Below are 22503 nucleotides of genomic sequence, written 5' to 3'. Positions count from 1 at the left end.
GTCATTCAAGAGTCTATGAAGTCTACAGCCATGAAGACTTCACTTGTCAAACTTAGAGTTGAAAGTTTGGTATCATGTGCAGGCTAAAATCTATCTTTCTTTTGAATACAAACTGTTTTTTTTTAGTTTATAATCAGTTGTAAAAAGCTACAATTTAAAAATATCTTTCTTTTTTTATATAAANAAAAACTAGGATTCTTCACAAGCATTATACATTTGTTCAACTTACTGTTCGGGGAGAGTAAAATAAATAATTATGAGTTAATACGATTAGTAGAGATACAAATTATTAGGATGTCTTAATTGGAAAATAATCTATTTAGGCCTATAACTATAGCAATTCTATTCCCAAGTCTATTAAGACCACGTAATATAAAACAAAATAAAAATGATTGATTTGTGGATTTCAATATTTTGTATTATCTAATATGACGTGGTCACCTGAATTGTCGTATGTGGTCCGTACGACAATTCGCTTTAAAACTTTATAAAAGAGAAAATTTCAACTATAGTTTACAAGAATTGAAGACCTAAACAAAGATGTCGGAAATAAATGCTTTATATAGCAATCGTATGCAGGAATGTAGAAGAAATGTAGAAGAAATTCACCAGCATGGGAGATATTCTTAAAGCCAAAAGAAACAACCCCTTCACAAGAGCCTCGAGGTAGCAATATTCAGGTAAAACGAAATGATATTTTAATCTGTATATCTCTTTTAGAGAGATATCGATTGGACTTTCAAAAGAATTAATAATTACGACACGAAAAGTACTTGTTAATGAAAGAAACGAAGGTTAATTTTTAGACCCATGACCCTGGACAATGTTCTAGTTACAAATAGCAGAGTTAATATTTTAGCACTGGAATATATCTTTCTTAATATTACTAAATAAATATTTAACGTAGTGGTGATTTGGTTTAAATGTTTATTAAATTAAGTTATGTAATACTAACAATCGTATCTGTAACTTCTTTCGGTTGCTGTAGCAACTGTTTTCAAGAGAACATTCTTTCTAAATTTTCACCTGAAGATCAAGTGCCTTAGCTTCGAAAACTTTAATGAGAAACAAATAAGAATTCTTGATGAATTTAAATTTATTGTCAAGGTGTCAGATTATATTTTAATACACTTAATAATTTAAATTACATCTAAAACTTTTATTTAATTAAAAGAAAAAATAAATTCTACACAAGAATAGTACAAATATTTTTTGATAATTTACCATTTTTCATTAAAAAAAATTAAGAATAAAAGTATCCACGAGGAATTTCATTTGTAGAAGTGATAAAAAAAATCTATTATAAGTGTATAAATAACATTAATATGTTATCACTCTTCAATGTTTCAATACAATAACTGACTAAACATTTGATATTTTTCAATCAATTGAAGAATCTTAAACGTAATATTCTATTACGTTTAAGATTCTTTAATGTAATATCTAAAATAATTGGTTTATAGTTACATATTTCTCTTGGTTGTATTATATAAAGAAATCAACAAAACTATTTTTTTTTCATTGTATTACATATAAAATTCCAAATAAAATTGCAGTATATAATCCCAAAAAGAATTCTTTTAAAGTTTGCCGCAAACAGATCATACATTCGGAATTTTTTCTTTAATTTGCCAATAGCGAATACCAATTCATTGCTAGTAATTAATGCATCAGGAAATTAATCTGAATTCTATAAAAATTTCAAACTATTTCAATAAATCCTGAATTCCTGTTTAGTGCAGTAACCAATTGTGTAAATAGGAATAGGGCGATGTTTTAAAAAAAAATTTTCTTCGTGAATTTTTTAAAACTATTTTTTCTAAAAGCTGCAATTTGTTATAGAGTTATTTAAATTCTTATTTAAATAAAATGTTTTATTTTTATTCTAGTATAAAATAAAACGAATTTCTGCTGTTCTTCATCATAATTATGTAATTTTTTCTCGATTAAGATTTTATATATAAATGGAAAAAAATATCTTTTTCAGTTTTTAATTTTGATAAAAGTAAAGCTGAAATACTTCCAAAAGATGAATATTTTATTTTAAAAAGACAAAATTATTCATGTTGTAGATGAAGTTATATAACAGATCCTTCTGTAAATGGAAGGATGTGGACCTCCATTTGTTTTTTACATTTAAAAAACCCTTCATACTTATAAAACAAAATGTTTAGATATTAATATTATTTTAAATTTTATCGTATAAAAATCATTACTTAATGAACTTGTGTTATTTAATCTACTACTACACAAGATATTTTAACAGAAATTTCTTTAGTTATTCCCTCTGTTATCAGTCATTTCGATATTTTTTTTTTATTTCTTCAATATAAATTATACTAGATTAATTTAATATTTGTTAAATCCCAAATTTAACAAATGTTTTCACAGCAATATTATATAAATTATACGTAACTAAAATTGATAGCTGTTGTAAGATTAAGATATATTACAGTAGTTAACTTTTAAGAACATTTTTTTTAGCGTAAATTACTAACTTATAAAGAAAAATATTTGGTTGCATATGCCATAATAAACTCTAATTTATCTACATTAATTTTTCATTAAAAATTCTAACATCATGCTTAAAAAAAGTTAGGAAATTATCTTCAATATCGCTCTTAAAAAATTAAAATATTCTTTTAATTTCTGTATTTATTATTCTATAGGACTTAGAAATATAATAAAATCATTCTGCTGAACTTTTTGATTCAAGAACTAAGCTTTTGTCATATTAAAATCAGTCTTTTTCTTGTTTCGATATTCAATTTTCCGTAACTTACGTGATATTTTATAGTTAAAGCAGTTTTAGTTTCTAAAATAAACAAAAGGAATAACTATAAACAGTAAAAATATATTATTGTTTAAAGTTGAATGTATTGAAATCACGGAAAACGTACATAAAAATTTCCAAGACGAATAAAATATTATTATGTTAAGAACAATTGGATTTGAAGATACTCGAAAACCACGAAGAGCTTGTGAGAACATCATTATCATTTTTAACAATAAGATACTAATTTAAATTGTAATAAAATTAGAATTACAGTAAAAAAAAAACGTTTATCCGGATCAAACGGGACCGCATAATAAACTGATTTTGATCCAAAAATCAGTTTATTATATGCAGTCGTTTATAACAAGTAAATCACAGAACACGAACTGTGTGAGTAACATTTAAATGAATGCACATACGTGTGCTTGTTAACGTAACTAATGTTATGTGTAGACAAACATTGACGTCACAAATACATTAGTCCTTATACCTTCAGGTAGTGTATAACTTCGTATAGAGGCTTTGGCTCACCTTATTTCTAAAGTTTCATTTATTAACTCGTCCAGAAGACGGAGCGAGTCAAAAATGGAACTTTAGATACAAATAATTAATAAACAATAATTATAATCTTCTTTTATAAATTAATTATATCTTTAAAATTTTACAGTTTTACATATAATATAGGAATTTTTATAATATAAATATTACACGAGTTAAATAATTAAGTATAAAATATTAAAAATTTATTTACGTAGAATTAACAATGAAAAATTACTTTTAATTTATTTGAATTAATTCAAGTAAAAATGTAGAATATGTTTTATGTTTTTTTTTTTTAAATAAAGAATTTTATTATAAATTTAATCAAATGAACTTAATTAAATAGTTTTTCCAGATTTATCCACATAGTGTTGTTTTCAAACTGGAAATCTCAATGGATTCGTCAAGTATTGATTACATAAATATTTTAATAATATAATATCATTTGCCTTCACTTTGCCTATGGCAAAGGTACGAGTGATACTTTAATAGGAAGCTCAAAAGGACATTGCTTAAAGTTAAATGAAAACGTAACAATAAATTGTAATTTTTATTTTTCCGGCTGTTATATACAGTATAACAGAGGGAAAGTATACCAGTGTGGGGGACGATTTTATTCACACGTTTATTGGACAAAAAACACAGCAGTTATTAAGCTTCAAAGTGGGTGAAGAAAAGCGTATCTCCTCACCTCTGTCATATATAACAGCAGGGAAAATAAAAAATAAATATAGAAAATTCAACTGACAAAACAAAATCTATTCATAATCTCTTGATAACATTTTACTATACTTAATTGGATCATAATATATATATATATTAATCTTGTTAATGGCAGTAATGGCATGAGTCGAAATTAATATCACTGTCTATAGTTAATTATACATTAATGAAAGACTAGATCTAATATCGTGTGAACGTTTAACAATTGAATATTCATAATCAAACATTCAAATAATCACAAATGAAACCTATTTCGAATATTTGCAAAATCTTTGTTAAGATGAAAGATCTCATTTAATTAGAAAGTTTAATTACCCTAAAAATAGTTTCCTCCATACAGCCTGCTAATGGAAAGATTTAGAATGAAGATAACACACCGATAACATGTTTACAGACAGTGGCGCGTTATCCTATGGTTAAAAAGGGCAATTTCCTGGGGCCACCTTCAACAGGGGCCAAAACCAATCTTTATAAGAAAACATTTCTCCGAAGACAAATGTCTGAAGTCAACAGTATACATGGGGCCTCCTAATTCAAATTCGCCTGGCCTCCCCAAGAAGCTATAACGTGCCACTTTGTTCACTTTTTTTTAGGCCTCAACTCAAGTTTTTAGAGGTAGGCCTATTACAGAACAGATATGTTAGAAAAGAACGGTAAGATCAGTCCTTTAACTATTCCTCCTCCTGTTTTTCCTATTTGGAATATATAGAGTCATTCTTAAAATAATTACTTTCGATTATTTGAAATTTAATAGCATTCCAAACTTAGTTGGTCATTAATAGTTTGCTTCGGGCTTTTGAGAGTAGTGGATTGCAAACCAAATGAAATATTAAATAATTTTGATGAAAGTAATGCTTTGAATGAAACTTTTCCTTTCATATTCTAAAACTATAGAAAATAAAATACTCCCCGAGGCTGGAATTTAATCAAATCTTAGATACAGGTAGATTAATTAACTGGATGACTATTGTTGAAAGATTCCGTAGAGATGATAATATCTGTTCAAATTAAGAGTTTCATTTGAAGTTTCATTAAAAGTTAATCTTAGATACACTAATGAAGTGAGTTGAGATGCATTCGACAGAACTGGGATTGTTACAAGACTAACAACCATTAGAAAAACGCATAAAATGAATTGCTGATCTAGACTTTAAATTCGTATAATACTAATTTAACATAGACAGTACAAGTTGGACCTCATTTATCATATCTCATCCATGCTAGTCGATGACATTAGTGATCAGGCCCGTTCGTAATAATGTTGATACCGCGCGTTACATACTGTAGTATATATAGCATATGTGGGGCCAAAATTAATTTCAATTTTAAAAAATTTTTCTTCTGTTTTGTTTGTATTTGTTTATTTTCGTATCGTCAGCTTGGAATCCGAAGTCGATCACAAGCGGATCAGCCGAAGAACTGAGCAATCAACAGAGAAATATTAGCCGAACCACGAGGCAATTATCCATAAAAATCATTACTTAATGAACTTGTGTTATTTAATCTACTACTACACAAGATATTTTAACAGAAATTTCTTTAGTTATTCCCTCTGTTATCAGTCATTTCGATACTTTTTTTTTATTTCTTCAATATAAATTATACTAGATTAATTTAATATTTGTTAAATCCCAAATTTAACAAATGTTTTCACAGCAATATTATATAAATTATACGTAACTAAAATTGATAGCTGTTGTAAGATTAAGATATATTACAGTAGTTAACTTTTAAGAACATTTTTTTTAGCGTAAATTACTAACTTATAAAGAAAAATATTTGGTTGCATATGCCATAATAAACTCTAATTTATCTACATTAATTTTTCATTAAAAATTCTAACATCATGCTTAAAAAAAGTTAGGAAATTATCTTCAATATCGCTCTTAAAAAATTAAAATATTCTTTTAATTTCTGTATTTATTATTCTATAGGACTTAGAAATATAATAAAATCATTCTGCTGAACTTTTTGATTCAAGAACTAAGCTTTTGTCATATTAAAATCAGTCTTTTTCTTGTTTCGATATTCAATTTTCCGTAACTTACGTGATATTTTATAGTTAAAGCAGTTTTAGTTTCTAAAATAAACAAAAGGAATAACTATAAACAGTAAAAATATATTATTGTTTAAAGTTGAATGTATTGAAATCACGGAAAACGTACATAAAAATTTCCAAGACGAATAAAATATTATTATGTTAAGAACAATTGGATTTGAAGATACTCGAAAACCACGAAGAGCTTGTGAGAACATCATTATCATTTTTAACAATAAGATACTAATTTAAATTGTAATAAAATTAGAATTACAGTAAAAAAAAAACGTTTATCCGGATCAAACGGGACCGCATAATAAACTGATTTTGATCCAAAAATCAGTTTATTATATGCAGTCGTTTATAACAAGTAAATCACAGAACACGAACTGTGTGAGTAACATTTAAATGAATGCACATACGTGTGCTTGTTAACGTAACTAATGTTATGTGTAGACAAACATTGACGTCACAAATACATTAGTCCTTATACCTTCAGGTAGTGTATAACTTCGTATAGAGGCTTTGGCTCACCTTATTTCTAAAGTTTCATTTATTAACTCGTCCAGAAGACGGAGCGAGTCAAAAATGGAACTTTAGATACAAATAATTAATAAACAATAATTATAATCTTCTTTTATAAATTAATTATATCTTTAAAATTTTACAGTTTTACATATAATATAGGAATTTTTATAATATAAATATTACACGAGTTAAATAATTAAGTATAAAATATTAAAAATTTATTTACGTAGAATTAACAATGAAAAATTACTTTTAATTTATTTGAATTAATTCAAGTAAAAATGTAGAATATGTTTTATGTTTTTTTTTTTAAATAAAGAATTTTATTATAAATTTAATCAAATGAACTTAATTAAATAGTTTTTCCAGATTTATCCACATAGTGTTGTTTTCAAACTGGAAATCTCAATGGATTCGTCAAGTATTGATTACATAAATATTTTAATAATATAATATCATTTGCCTTCACTTTGCCTATGGCAAAGGTACGAGTGATACTTTAATAGGAAGCTCAAAAGGACATTGCTTAAAGTTAAATGAAAACGTAACAATAAATTGTAATTTTTATTTTTCCGGCTGTTATATACAGTATAACAGAGGGAAAGTATACCAGTGTGGGGGACGATTTTATTCACACGTTTATTGGACAAAAAACACAGCAGTTATTAAGCTTCAAAGTGGGTGAAGAAAAGCGTATCTCCTCACCTCTGTCATATATAACAGCAGGGAAAATAAAAAATAAATATAGAAAATTCAACTGACAAAACAAAATCTATTCATAATCTCTTGATAACATTTTACTATACTTAATTGGATCATAATATATATATATTAATCTTGTTAATGGCAGTAATGGCATGAGTCGAAATTAATATCACTGTCTATAGTTAATTATACATTAATGAAAGACTAGATCTAATATCGTGTGAACGTTTAACAATTGAATATTCATAATCAAACATTCAAATAATCACAAATGAAACCTATTTCGAATATTTGCAAAATCTTTGTTAAGATGAAAGATCTCATTTAATTAGAAAGTTTAATTACCCTAAAAATAGTTTCCTCCATACAGCCTGCTAATGGAAAGATTTAGAATGAAGATAACACACCGATAACATGTTTACAGACAGTGGCGCGTTATCCTATGGTTAAAAAGGGCAATTTCCTGGGGCCACCTTCAACAGGGGCCAAAACCAATCTTTATAAGAAAACATTTCTCCGAAGACAAATGTCTGAAGTCAACAGTATACATGGGGCCTCCTAATTCAAATTCGCCTGGCCTCCCCAAGAAGCTATAACGTGCCACTTTGTTCACTTTTTTTTAGGCCTCAACTCAAGTTTTTAGAGGTAGGCCTATTACAGAACAGATATGTTAGAAAAGAACGGTAAGATCAGTCCTTTAACTATTCCTCCTCCTGTTTTTCCTATTTGGAATATATAGAGTCATTCTTAAAATAATTACTTTCGATTATTTGAAATTTAATAGCATTCCAAACTTAGTTGGTCATTAATAGTTTGCTTCGGGCTTTTGAGAGTAGTGGATTGCAAACCAAATGAAATATTAAATAATTTTGATGAAAGTAATGCTTTGAATGAAACTTTTCCTTTCATATTCTAAAACTATAGAAAATAAAATACTCCCCGAGGCTGGAATTTAATCAAATCTTAGATACAGGTAGATTAATTAACTGGATGACTATTGTTGAAAGATTCCGTAGAGATGATAATATCTGTTCAAATTAAGAGTTTCATTTGAAGTTTCATTAAAAGTTAATCTTAGATACACTAATGAAGTGAGTTGAGATGCATTCGACAGAACTGGGATTGTTACAAGACTAACAACCATTAGAAAAACGCATAAAATGAATTGCTGATCTAGACTTTAAATTCGTATAATACTAATTTAACATAGACAGTACAAGTTGGACCTCATTTATCATATCTCATCCATGCTAGTCGATGACATTAGTGATCAGGCCCGTTCGTAATAATGTTGATACCGCGCGTTACATACTGTAGTATATATAGCATATGTGGGGCCAAAATTAATTTCAATTTTAAAAAATTTTTCTTCTGTTTTGTTTGTATTTAGGCCTATTTATTTTCTTATCGCTCAGCTAGAATTCGAAGTCGATCACAAGCGGATCAGCCGAAGAACTGAGCAATCAACAGAGAAATATTAGCCGAACCACGAGGCAATTATCCGAACCGATCTTCACATGCCAGTTAATTGAGAGGAAATAAAAAGCAAAGTACGGCAGGCCCGAAAAAAGAAGAAAGAAAGGGGAGAAGCGAAGGAATGAAGAAATAGAAGAGACGTTCTGAGCTTGGATTTCTGTTCGTCTTCAGAGTAATGTTGTATAACGAAAACCAACAGTTGCTTAAAGTTTACTATTGTAAATTGTCCTTTCACATAATTATCAAATGTTTCTTTTATTATTAAACTGTTTATAGCTCTCTTCATCAAATTCCACACACAAATATCGGTTATATAACGATGGATAAAGAACAAATTGCATTGATAGGAGAAATAGAAAACATTTCATTGTTATCATTATACAAAGTTTAAAAATAGAATATATAATAGTAAATATGATAGTCAGATTACGATATATAACAATCAAAGTATAGTAGCAGTATACAGTATCCTCCAATATTTGTGAAAATTTTCTTTACGCAATACTTTCTGTATACTGATACTATACTTTGATTGTTATATATCTTAATTCATGCAGTTGCAGTTGTGGTACACATTTTAACTTAATTAAAAACGACAGGAAATATAAAACATTTATCAATTTATTAATCAGTTTTTATTATTTAAATTCCAATAAAATTATTCAAATTATTTTAAACTATGATACGTTTAAAACGTGTCAAGATAGTAAATTATACAATTCATTAATATCCAAAACAGTATACTTATTAAAATTTCTTTAAAATATATTTTTAAAATTAACATTAATTTGATAAATAAAGTGAACATGAACATGATGAATGTCACATAATCTACAAATTACTTTTTCTACTTTTTAAGTGAATATTAAGGTTCATAAAATACTCGTTAAGGATTGCATCTGTAATTGGGACAAAGTGCAAGGGTTGTGATTCATTTGTAGATTTATCATACAGAAATTCTGCTCCATACTCTTCGTAAAAATGTCAATATTTCAACATTTGGTTATCAATTAGACTTCATTAAAAATGTATTAAAGAAAAATTATNCAGTTTTCAATAAAAAGTCTGAAGTATGAGGATTTCAATCCAAGAAAAGAGTATAACAAGTGCATTAATATAATATGTGCATTAATGACAAGGTTCAGTTTTTTCAAGGACTCAACTAGGGTATTTAGTACCCTATAATTTATAACAACCACATCTCTTTACAAGCAGTCTGTAAAGAGATAGGTTTGCTATTAATTAATTTAATGATGTCAGCATAAGCAATGACCTTGGAATGTATACCAGTAAAACATTTGTTAACATATGCAATAAAAAAATAGAGAGGAACTCTATTGTATGCACAAAGAGGAGCAAAATAAATAAAAGAAAAATCAGCAGCGAATGATGAATGAGTTCTGTTTTATTCTTGAAATTCATAGAACATGCTTCAAACTCCTTCAAAATGAACTTGAAACTTCAATTTAATATTAAAATATTGACAAAAAGAAAATTCAAAGAGCTAAATTGGTATGAATTTGTATAGTTTTAAAACTTTTCTAGTTAAAATGTTTTTTAATAAATGCATTAAATAAGACAAACACCAATATATGACAATTAATATTAATACAATCATCGCACCAAATTAAACCTTATCATGTGTAAATGTAGCATCAAAATATAGAGATTTTATTAATAAATATATATTATTTACACTGTTAGAAAATATCCATAATTATTTTACTGGCTATTATAAATAATCCACCAAGATTGAGGGTATAATTAACTTTACAACAACAGATTTTACTTGTTTATTTATTTTACATAAGGGTTTGTTAGTAATAACAATTAAAACTATGTTTTATTGTCAGTCTAAAAATGGATTTTATTGTATAAAATTATAATTAAAACCTTGTAAAATTACTCTTAAAGTATGTTTTCTGCATTCAGGAAGTTATATTAATCTGCTTCTATCATTTCTTTATCTTCACTTAATGATGTATGAACTTTACAATAACAAAATTTCATAAGATTCGGTTTAATTAATAACGCTTATATTAATATAATTGAAACTAGTTTATGATATATGAATACAGCAGAAAGATATTTAGACACAAGATTATAATATGATATAATATATTGAGACGTAATTCTACCATATGGTATACAGTATATACAAATACGTATATATAATTATACTACATGTATATATAGGGAAGAGAAAATTATCATATAATATATATAAAGAACTCATTATTTCATGCAATCATACGAGTCAAATGCTATTAAATTCTTTTTAAAAGAGATTTCTGCTAATTATATGTTAAGTACTTAAGAACTAAAATTAATTCCAAATAAATAATTCATCCTTAATCTTCTTCGTTATGTATAGTGGTTAAAAACTAATTTAACTATTGTTAGAAGTAAGGTCTTTAAATCAGGACATTCCTATAAATTATATTTGATATCTAGAATAAAAATAAACTAATTTAAATTATCTAATTGTGTTTTAATTCGACTCTGTTCCAATTATCAAAACAGCAAAATCAATCAATTTGAATAAATCATTTTTTTTAAAATTTTAATAAAAAAATAATAATCTGTGGAATTAATGTAGTAAAAGACCTGAATTATTTATTGTTTATATATTGTTTCCACAGATATTTTTACAGATATTACTGTATATCTATTAAATTTTTATATATTTAATTAAATGCATATAATATGTATACAATATAACACAACGTGTTACATACAATAAATATTTGATTTGCTTTTTATATATATGCATTACCATTCGTATCAAGTTTACACGAATGTTTTTTTACACGAGATAAATCAATTTAAATGCAACTTTAGCTAAATTAATGTTTAAATTTAAGATTAAATCATTTATTTGCGGTTTATTTTGCAATCAAAACGTTTCTAAGTTTATATTAATGTTAATATCATGTTTTCTAGCATTATAATTTGAGATATTAAGGCACACGTTAACGATTTCATTAACAGAGATAATTGTATTTGGTTCGAAAGATTAAGACTGTCTAAAAACTTAGAAAAGATTAAAATTCGATAAAGTTTTAAATGAAAAAGGAAACTCTTAAATGAAAATAACAATTTTGTTTTTCGTTTTAAGACAGAAGTCTCATGTTCAGTACCGTTTTTACGCTTTGGTAAATGAGGCACTCGCATGGTGCTCTCAGTTTGAAGTCCCGAAATTAACTAAATAATTAATTTTTAGTACTATTAAAACCTTTCAACTTTTCTGAAAGATTTTAATAAAAAACAAGCAAGTTCATCAGCAGATCTAGGGCTCTTAAACTTACAAAATCGGCAATGGTCGTCCCATTCTTCATGAGCGCCCATTGCTTCCCTAATTGGTGCCAATCTACTATGGGCGTCCTCAGAGGGAGCAAATGAGGCATTTACCCCTAAGATAGAGTAAAACATTCCTCAAATTATAATCATAAAAGTGATTCAGGTGTTTAACCTCACACTCTCCACCATGAGATATCCAAGCTTTATCCTCTTGGATAATTTTCCTGGATTTCATGCCTCGCACTAATCAGAGTTAGTTTTATAAGAAATTACAAAGTGGTCTAAGTATACTCAAAGTATACGTCCTACTAAATTAGTTATTTCATCACTCTTCATCTTAAATTATTAATTTTTAAATAACAAGTTAAAATTTAAAGTATTATGAAAGCAAAGAACAACCTCTTCATTAATCTTTATTCAATGTTACCGTGACGAATGAATCTAGCATTACAGTAAATTCAGTTTAAAAAGTCCTACTAATTATTATGCATTCAGTATAAAGCTATCGATTAAAGTATTATCCCAAACATCCTAAATATCAGGAAAAGAGAAATTGATAATGAGATAAATTTATGTTAAAGATTTGTTTAATAAAGAGAAGATAAGAGTATTTACGTTATACAAGAATGCTTTTCACTGTTATTATATATAATAAATATTTAATTATTTATATTCATTTTAATTATATGTTTCAATATTTAATAAAAGTATATTAATATTCTTTTCATCTGGTAGCCTAATAGATATGTTGTTTATTGTTGACTCACGTTAAATTCTACAAAATAAGTACTTCTTCAAATCTAACGTAAAGAATAAGATTTTAAGTTCATATTATTTCTTGGTTTCTAAAACCAAGAGAACAACATACATTGTCGATTTGTATGAATGTTTATAACTGTTTACATGTTGAAAATTCATGCTTAAATTGACTTTTGCATATTTATTTCGGTGGCAAAAATCACTAAAATTCCATGAACCGAAATCAAATCTACGTTAAGAACGAGAAGACAAATCTGTTTATTTTCACGAAGAAGTGATGAAAGAGATTTTTCCTTACAATGTATCATAACATTAACGAGTATCCTCGGATTTTTTTCCTCTTTCTTAATTTCTTTTTCTTTTAAGTTGATGTTATTTGGTTTCTAACAAACTTCTCGGTCGTTTTCTTTTATCCTTTTCTGCACACAGTTTTCTACTTTTTTCCTTTTTTTTTCAGGATGCATTTGAAAGACTCGGAAAACGAGGATGGTAGAGATGCTTCTACAGTGATAACTTCTCTTCACTCTCAATTAAATTCTTAATTTCCAAGAAAATAAACAGTGATAAGATATTTTAGTCGGTCCTAATTAATGTTAAAGTTAAATAATAGTGAAAATAACAGATTTCTTTCCCTACCTAATTTTCTGTATATTATGGCTCATTTAAACAATTTTAATTTACAGAAAATATGGTTTTTTGTAATTAGTGAAAAGGGATAAGTAATAACTTACAAAGTATCCTTTTTCTAGCCTAAATTCCCTCTCCTTGCACATTCTTTCAAAACTAGTTGCAAAGATTAATGCAAATAAATTATAGTACAATTCAAGCATTAAAATCTTTCGTATCTTTATAAATACAATAAATTTTATTCCGTTTATATAATTATATAAAACGGTAATGTTCGGTTTGATATATTTTTTTTCAATTAATTTAAATTAGTTCCTAATACTTGTTAATGGAACCAAACCCATCCCATTTTCTATACAAACAAGGAATGCTTTTATCAAATAAATATTTAATTATAAAAGGAATTAATTATACTTTCCTATGTAATTTGTAGAAGTTAATGGATAAAAAGTAGCGAATATTTTCGAATAGAATAACTTTGAAACAACATAAAATCAGTTTTATATCCTTATTCATCCTATTAATACACTATAAAATTCATTACTCAGAACCAAAATATTCCACGTAGTAAAAAGATATTGGTAATAAATTATTCTTTTATTTATTTTCAAAATTGTCTCTTGTAATTGAAATTAATAATCAATCATTGTAACACGAGAATTTAATTATTTTATTATTATAGTATATAAAATTCTAAGCCAGATTTATTAAAGAATAACAAAAGAATTCCCTACTTTTGAATGAATAATTAATGTATGATGAGAGTAAGCACTTTCATTCAAAACTTTTCACTACTTTCTACCAAATGAGTGTTTATTAATTAATAATAATTTTATCTGTCAATTTTCTTTAAAACAAATTTTTCATTCTTATAAATATATGATATTTATAGTTAATTCATAATTATTTTTCAAAATTTAATTAATATTTAATTAATAATCAATAATTTTATAATATATAGCTACTTATTAGATATTTTATTTGACAAATAATGTGTTGTAATAATCGTTAACTTAAGCTGTTAATATAAGTTTAAATTTAAACATTCGTTAATTAAATTATACAGTAAAACTTGTACAAAACGGAACCTTTATAATGAAAAAAACCTCAGGTTTGTCTCTTTAAAATATTTTTTTATAATTAACTGAAAATATAACTTAAAAATAAGGTATATAAAAGCTTTAAAATGAAAATATTTAAAGCATAATTTTCTTATTTAAAAATTCAATTTTTATAACTTGAATACAAAAAATAAACATTACTTTTATACAAAAAAAATGTAACAGTTTAAGTTACATTTTATATAAAATATAAAAGTATAAAAAAAAAGTCTCAAATGTATAGAACCTTAGAATGTTGTAAAAAAAATGCCTTCTTACTTCAAATATTTTCAATATAAAATCATATTTATACCGAGTTGTGATATTCAAAATGTGAAAAATTTTATCACATAAAAATATTAAAGTTTAAATAAAATTGAGTAAAAGTGAAAAAGAAAATATTTGTAGAAAATAAATTGATGTTTCGAAAATATTCAACATTTTGCAAAACATTTAGATTACTTTCTACGATTAGAATATGTATAAAAATATTTTTAAATATATTTCTACGATAATTAAATTATTATTAAAATATTTCTTATATTTAATTTTATTTCAAAATAATTTTATTGAAAAAAAATAACTTCCTTTTATGTATTTCAAGCCTAATTAAAGCTTACTATAATTACAAAAACATGATTATTTTACGTGAATATTTTAGCTAAATTCGGTATAAATTATTTAAATAACTTCTATATTTTATTTCATTTTTTTAATTATAATTATATTGGCTTAATTAAGATATAAATTATATTATTTTATAAACTTTACAATTATTTATTCAAAGCTGTTTATCACATTTAATTATAATTATCTACAGTTTATTACCTTAATTTAATCATTGTAAATTAAAATTAATTTAAAGTATTCCTAATGCTAAATTTTATTAAATAACAATAATTTTATTGAAAATAATTCTATTTAAAATACATACAAATAAAGTTTTCTACAATTATAAAATATTATATTTTACTATAAATATATCTGGGCTTAATTAGAATCTAAATGTTATTCTTTTATAAACTTTATTGTTATTTGTTTAAAGTTGTTTATTACCTTTAATTATAGCATCCACTCTAGAGGATTCTTGTACTTTATCATGTTTTGACATTGAGTAATAAATAGAGTAATGCTTACACAAACTTTAATCAAACATATTTAAAGCTTTAGAACAAACTATGTTAATATATCTCTTGAGTATTTAAGATAACAATCACAATGCAACGGTTAATTAAGAGAGTATATTTTATTACAATACATTTTATACTGATTTCTATACAGTTAAATTAGTATCGGGTGAATCTAAACAATCAAATTTAATTTCACAATGATTACCCAAAGTCATCCACAAAACATCAGAATTCTACTAATTGTCAAACTATTTTGAATTACAATATAAAGAATATTGCATAAAATGATTCAAGTGATAAATATAATTTATGTAATTATGTACTAGAGCAGCAATATTTGATATTTTTGTATCATCCCTAAGATTTCCTCACAGAATGTTTCAGAAATTGGATTCTGGAAGAATTTTATTGGGCTGAAATTTTCACAGGGGAAGAACACAACTAAAATCGAGGGTTCGTAGATCCCATGTTGGGAGTTCTGTACATTTTTCTAATCCAACTCCCTCTTTTCTAATCAGAATTCATGGAAAGAATGAACACTTTTCTCTCGAATTCTATTGCTATCAAATTACCCACGACAGTCTATTGATTTCGAATTTGATCCACACAATTCTCTACTTTCACCGAATTTCGAGCAATAAGTAATCAATGTTGAGAATATTTTCGACTTAAACCTGTATTCAATAAATTTATAAACTTTAAAAAAAAGTGATATTAAATATAATCTCTTTAAGAAAATTAAAAGAGGATTTTTATTTGTTTAACATTAATTCATATTATTTATAAGCTGAAATTATATTTATATTTAACACATTATATATATGTTTGTCAATTAAATATATTCGCTGAATATTATTCTTTCAATTAATTACATTCACTTATTCTTGAAAATATTCTAAACAATATTTTCATGCATTTTTCAAAAATTACAAAAGTTATAAATAATTAAATATTATTATTTTAATATTACTTACGTGAAATATATTAAATGTATCCTAGAAAACTCGTATATCCTTTAAAGAATATATTTATTCTCTTTTATATTACACTGTGAATAACGAATAAATTAATTTATTCGTTATTACATTATATAAATTCAGATTATATTATCATCAAAGACATAATGTTGACAGTTTCGTTGATTTAATCTTAAAAATAATTGTATTAATTTACTTTTACGTAAAACCTCAATTTGTCGTTTACTCAATATTCTTCGACTCTTTTCAATGTAATTTATGTGACATTTATTTTACTATTTGCATATGTAGAACAGAAATTTCTTGAAGAAACATCGTTGGATCTCTAATAGCGTGTACATTGCTGATTACAAACGAGAGTATTTACTTTTTGGGACAAGAAACTATGTTAATGTTGTACCCTGTGGATCTAATAAACTTAATTCTATTTTGTCAGTTCTAAAATAATAGTAGCTTTGATTATTGTAAATTAAAGTGTTTAAAATAATAAATATAGAAATTTTTTTAATTTTAAATTTATCAACAGACTTAAAAGGAATTTTTATTAATAATTTTCATCTAAATATAATTTTAATAAAAAGTATAAAAATTATAAATTTATGTATGAAGTATTAAATGATTAATATAAAATAGAATACATACTCGAGAATATTTTCATAATTTATCATAAAGAAAACGATTTTAAGAATTTATAAATATATTTAAAATTAAAATATTTATATTTTAAATAAATATTAAATTATTTTAACAACGAAGCATCAACTTTTACGACTACATTTTCTGTGTTCAAATCCTCTTTTATCACGAATGTTTATTATTGTGTTATTAATGAAGATTAAAAAAATCTTTATTAACAAAATAATCTTTGCAATGAATTTGTGTCTATCATAAATTATAATTTTGCTAAATAATAATTAATAATAAAACTATTTATAGTACAGTGTTACCTCATACAGAAAACATCTCTTGCGTTACGGTCCAATTGGATAAAACCGCTTAATACTGATCGTGGGTTCGCGACTCTCCAACTGACTGTTAGTAACATCTAAATATGACTAGTTTTCCATAAAAGACCACTTGGGAGGCAGATCGCCCATATGTGTTACCGTATAAGTATAAACAAACAAACAATCTCGAGTGTTATACTTATGTTTTTAGTGCTTTTTGCTTCATATTTTGCTACGTTTTGTTATATAACACATATATATTAATTTAACACTGGCATTCAAAAAGAGTGTGGAAGCTATGAAGCCTGAGAGGAAGTTTATAGTATCGACGATTGAGATGAAAAAAAGTACTTATCGAGAGTGCGAAAGCGTTACTCGTGTTGCACCATTCTTAAGAATAAGGAAGAAATAAAAGCAGCAAGTGTTGCTGAATAGGAGCATTAACTTGTTCAATGACAATGTGATGGCTTATTTTAGGAACATCCAGAAAAGTCACCTACAACAGACTACATTGGAAAAATTCTCCTCTGTAGAAAGAAGGGAAAGCGAACCAAAAAACTCTTAACTAATAGTGCCAATATGTAGAAGCAGTTTCTATAAACACATCAAATAACTATATTTTTGATATTCTCCCTCTCTCTCTCTCACACTCACACATACATTATAAACAGTAAAGCTTTATCTTTCTCTCTACCAGCCATCAGTACACCTCACTAAGGTTCGGTGAATGCAATTCTCAATTTTTGACACACCATTTACGTATTTTATTTATCGTTTTCATGTTGTAATTTAGTATTTAGGACATTTAATTGTGTTATTTTACCATAAATTATACGTTTACTGTTTAAGTTCATCAAAATAGGAATTGTTTTAGATCTGGGAACAAATTAATTCAGTTTCCATTATTTCTAATGAGGAAAATTATTTATATTTTGAACAATTTTTAGTTCGAACTGTCTCCCAAAACGAATTAAATTCGAAGTACGAGACATTTCTGTATTTCTCTACGAATTATTATTATCTAAATTTGAAACTTAGCATTTCTTATATTTACTTTAACCTATATGATCAATTATAGCAATATCAGAATACCACGAGAGAAAAATCAGTGTTAGTTTTCTCTTGGTTCTGGCTGCATACGGTATTACATCTACCATTAATGTGTAGCCAATATGAATTGATAAGGTGCCCTTCAGACAATATACGGACAAGATTAAATCCAGGTGACATAAATATAGTATATATATATATATATATATATAGTATATAAATATAGTATATAGTATATAGCCATAGTAGACAAATTGCAGAACCGGTCGGTATTTCTAAAATTGGCTATTCATTTTTTTTAAATCCAATTGAAAAATTTCACATTAGAGAAAATCAGGAACATGAAACTAAGTTTATAAAAAAATATTTTTGTAAATAATGATAAGAATAATTTTTAAAGGAAATCTACCTAGCATCAAGTTAATAGTATATCCAGGGACCGAACTATCTAGTATAAAAGTATTTTTTAAAGACTGGATTTCAATTTTTCATTTTATTTGAAAATATTTAAAGCATTTCTTTTAAAATTTTTAATATAATNTAAATATAATTTATGTAATTATGTACTAGAGCAGCAATATTTGATATTTTTGTATCATCCCTAAGATTTCCTCACAGAATGTTTCAGAAATTGGATTCTGGAAGAATTTTATTGGGCTGAAATTTTCACAGGGGAAGAACACAACTAAAATCGAGGGTTCGTAGATCCCATGTTGGGAGTTCTGTACATTTTTCTAATCCAACTCCCTCTTTTCTAATCAGAATTCATGGAAAGAATGAACACTTTTCTCTCGAATTCTATTGCTATCAAATTACCCACGACAGTCTATTGATTTCGAATTTGATCCACACAATTCTCTACTTTCACCGAATTTCGAGCAATAAGTAATCAATGTTGAGAATATTTTCGACTTAAACCTGTATTCAATAAATTTATAAACTTTAAAAAAAAGTGATATTAAATATAATCTCTTTAAGAAAATTAAAAGAGGATTTTTATTTGTTTAACATTAATTCATATTATTTATAAGCTGAAATTATATTTATATTTAACACATTATATATATGTTTGTCAATTAAATATATTCGCTGAATATTATTCTTTCAATTAATTACATTCACTTATTCTTGAAAATATTCTAAACAATATTTTCATGCATTTTTCAAAAATTACAAAAGTTATAAATAATTAAATATTATTATTTTAATATTACTTACGTGAAATATATTAAATGTATCCTAGAAAACTCGTATATCCTTTAAAGAATATATTTATTCTCTTTTATATTACACTGTGAATAACGAATAAATTAATTTATTCGTTATTACATTATATAAATTCAGATTATATTATCATCAAAGACATAATGTTGACAGTTTCGTTGATTTAATCTTAAAAATAATTGTATTAATTTACTTTTACGTAAAACCTCAATTTGTCGTTTACTCAATATTCTTCGACTCTTTTCAATGTAATTTATGTGACATTTATTTTACTATTTGCATATGTAGAACAGAAATTTCTTGAAGAAACATCGTTGGATCTCTAATAGCGTGTACATTGCTGATTACAAACGAGAGTATTTACTTTTTGGGACAAGAAACTATGTTAATGTTGTACCCTGTGGATCTAATAAACTTAATTCTATTTTGTCAGTTCTAAAATAATAGTAGCTTTGATTATTGTAAATTAAAGTGTTTAAAATAATAAATATAGAAATTTTTTTAATTTTAAATTTATCAACAGACTTAAAAGGAATTTTTATTAATAATTTTCATCTAAATATAATTTTAATAAAAAGTATAAAAATTATAAATTTATGTATGAAGTATTAAATGATTAATATAAAATAGAATACATACTCGAGAATATTTTCATAATTTATCATAAAGAAAACGATTTTAAGAATTTATAAATATATTTAAAATTAAAATATTTATATTTTAAATAAATATTAAATTATTTTAACAACGAAGCATCAACTTTTACGACTACATTTTCTGTGTTCAAATCCTCTTTTATCACGAATGTTTATTATTGTGTTATTAATGAAGATTAAAAAAATCTTTATTAACAAAATAATCTTTGCAATGAATTTGTGTCTATCATAAATTATAATTTTGCTAAATAATAATTAATAATAAAACTATTTATAGTACAGTGTTACCTCATACAGAAAACATCTCTTGCGTTACGGTCCAATTGGATAAAACCGCTTAATACTGATCGTGGGTTCGCGACTCTCCAACTGACTGTTACTAACATCTAAATATGACTAGTTTTCCATAAAAGACCACTTGGGAGGCAGATCGCCCATATGTGTTACCGTATAAGTATAAACAAACAAACAATCTCGAGTGTTATACTTATGTTTTTAGTGCTTTTTGCTTCATATTTTGCTACGTTTTGTTATATAACACATATATATAAATTTAACACTGGCATTCAAAAAGAGTGTGGAAGCTATGAAGCCTGAGAGGATGTTTATAGTATCGACGATTGAGATGAAAAAAGTACTTATCGCGAGTGTAAAAGCGTTACTCGTGTTGCACCATTCTTAAGAATAAGGAAGAAATAAAAGCAGCAAGTGTTACTGAATAGGAGCATTAACTTGTTCAATGACAATGTGATGGCTTATTTTAGGAACATCCAGAAAAGTCACCTACAACAGACTACATTGGAAAAATTCTCCTCTGTAGAAAGAAGGGAAAGCGAACCAAAAAACTCTTAACTAATAGTGCCAATATGTAGAAGCAGATTAAATTTTTATATATTTAAATGCATATAATATGTATACAACATAACACAACGTGTTACATACAATAAATATTTGATTTGCTTTTTATATATATGCATTACCATTCGTATCAAGTTTACACGAATGTTTTTTTACACGAGATAAATCAATTTAAATGCAACTTTAGCTAAATTAATGTTTAAATTTAAGATTAAATCATTTATTTGCGGTTTATTTTGCAATCAAAACGTTTCTAAGTTTATATTAATGTTAATATCATGTTTTCTAGCATTATAATTTGAGATATTAAGGCACACGTTAACGATTTCATTAACAGAGATAATTGTATTTGGTTCGAAAGATTAAGACTGTCTAAAAACTTAGAAAAGATTAAAATTCGATAAAGTTTTAAATGAAAAAGGAAACTCTTAAATGAAAATAACAATTTTGTTTTTCGTTTTAAGACAGAAGTCTCATTTTCAGTACCGTTTTTACGCTTTGGTAAATGAGGCACTCGCATGGTGCTCTCAGTTTGAAGTCCCGAAATTAACTAAATAATTAATTTTTAGTACTATTTAAACCTTTCAACTTTTCTGAAAGATTTTAATAAAAAACAAGCAAGTTCATCAGCAGATCTAGGGCTCTTAAACTTACAAAATCGGCAATGGTCGTCCCATTCTTCATGAGCGCCCATTGCTTCCCTAATTGGTGCCAATCTACTATGGGCGTCCTCAGAGGGAGCAAATGAGGCATTTACCCCTAAGATAGAGTAAAACATTCCGCAAATTATAATCGTAAAAGTGATTGAGGTGTTTAACCTCACACTCTCCACCATGAGATATCCAAGCTTTATCCTCTTGGATAATTTTCCTGGATTTCATGTCTCGCACTAATCAGAGTTAGTTTTATAAGAAATTACAAAGTGGTCTAAGTATACTCAAAGTATACGTCCTACTAAATTAGTTATTTCATCACTCTTCATCTTAAATTATTAATTTTTAAATAACAAGTTAAAATTTAAAGTATTATGAAAGCAAAGAACAACCTCTTCATTAATCTTTATTCAATGTTACCGTGACGAATGAATCT

At 25.9% G+C, this 22503-nt stretch overlaps 1 protein-coding gene across 1 annotated transcript in view; it reads right to left on the bottom strand.

The window, feature by feature from the left end:
* Window positions 1-22295, bottom strand: part of LOC111626186 — a 96968-nt gene extending 74673 nt beyond the window's left edge. The window contains exons 1-3 of the mRNA XM_023369496.1: window positions 22238-22295; window positions 22069-22173; window positions 12095-12199 (exon numbers count right to left, since the gene is read on the bottom strand). Coding sequence (XP_023225264.1) covers window positions 12095-12199; window positions 22069-22173; window positions 22238-22295 — 268 coding nt within the window. The remainder of the gene's footprint in view (window positions 1-12094; window positions 12200-22068; window positions 22174-22237) is intronic.
* Window positions 22296-22503: the final 208 nt, after the last annotated feature.

The sequence above is a fragment of the Centruroides sculpturatus genome, unplaced genomic scaffold (genome assembly GCF_000671375.1).
Source record: "Centruroides sculpturatus isolate CEXI.00-Female unplaced genomic scaffold, Cexi_2.0 scaffold474, whole genome shotgun sequence".
In the NCBI taxonomy this organism is placed as follows: Eukaryota; Metazoa; Arthropoda; class Arachnida; order Scorpiones; family Buthidae; genus Centruroides; species Centruroides sculpturatus.
Note: the sequence above shows the minus strand (reverse complement) of the source record. Positions and strands in the feature narration are given on the sequence as shown.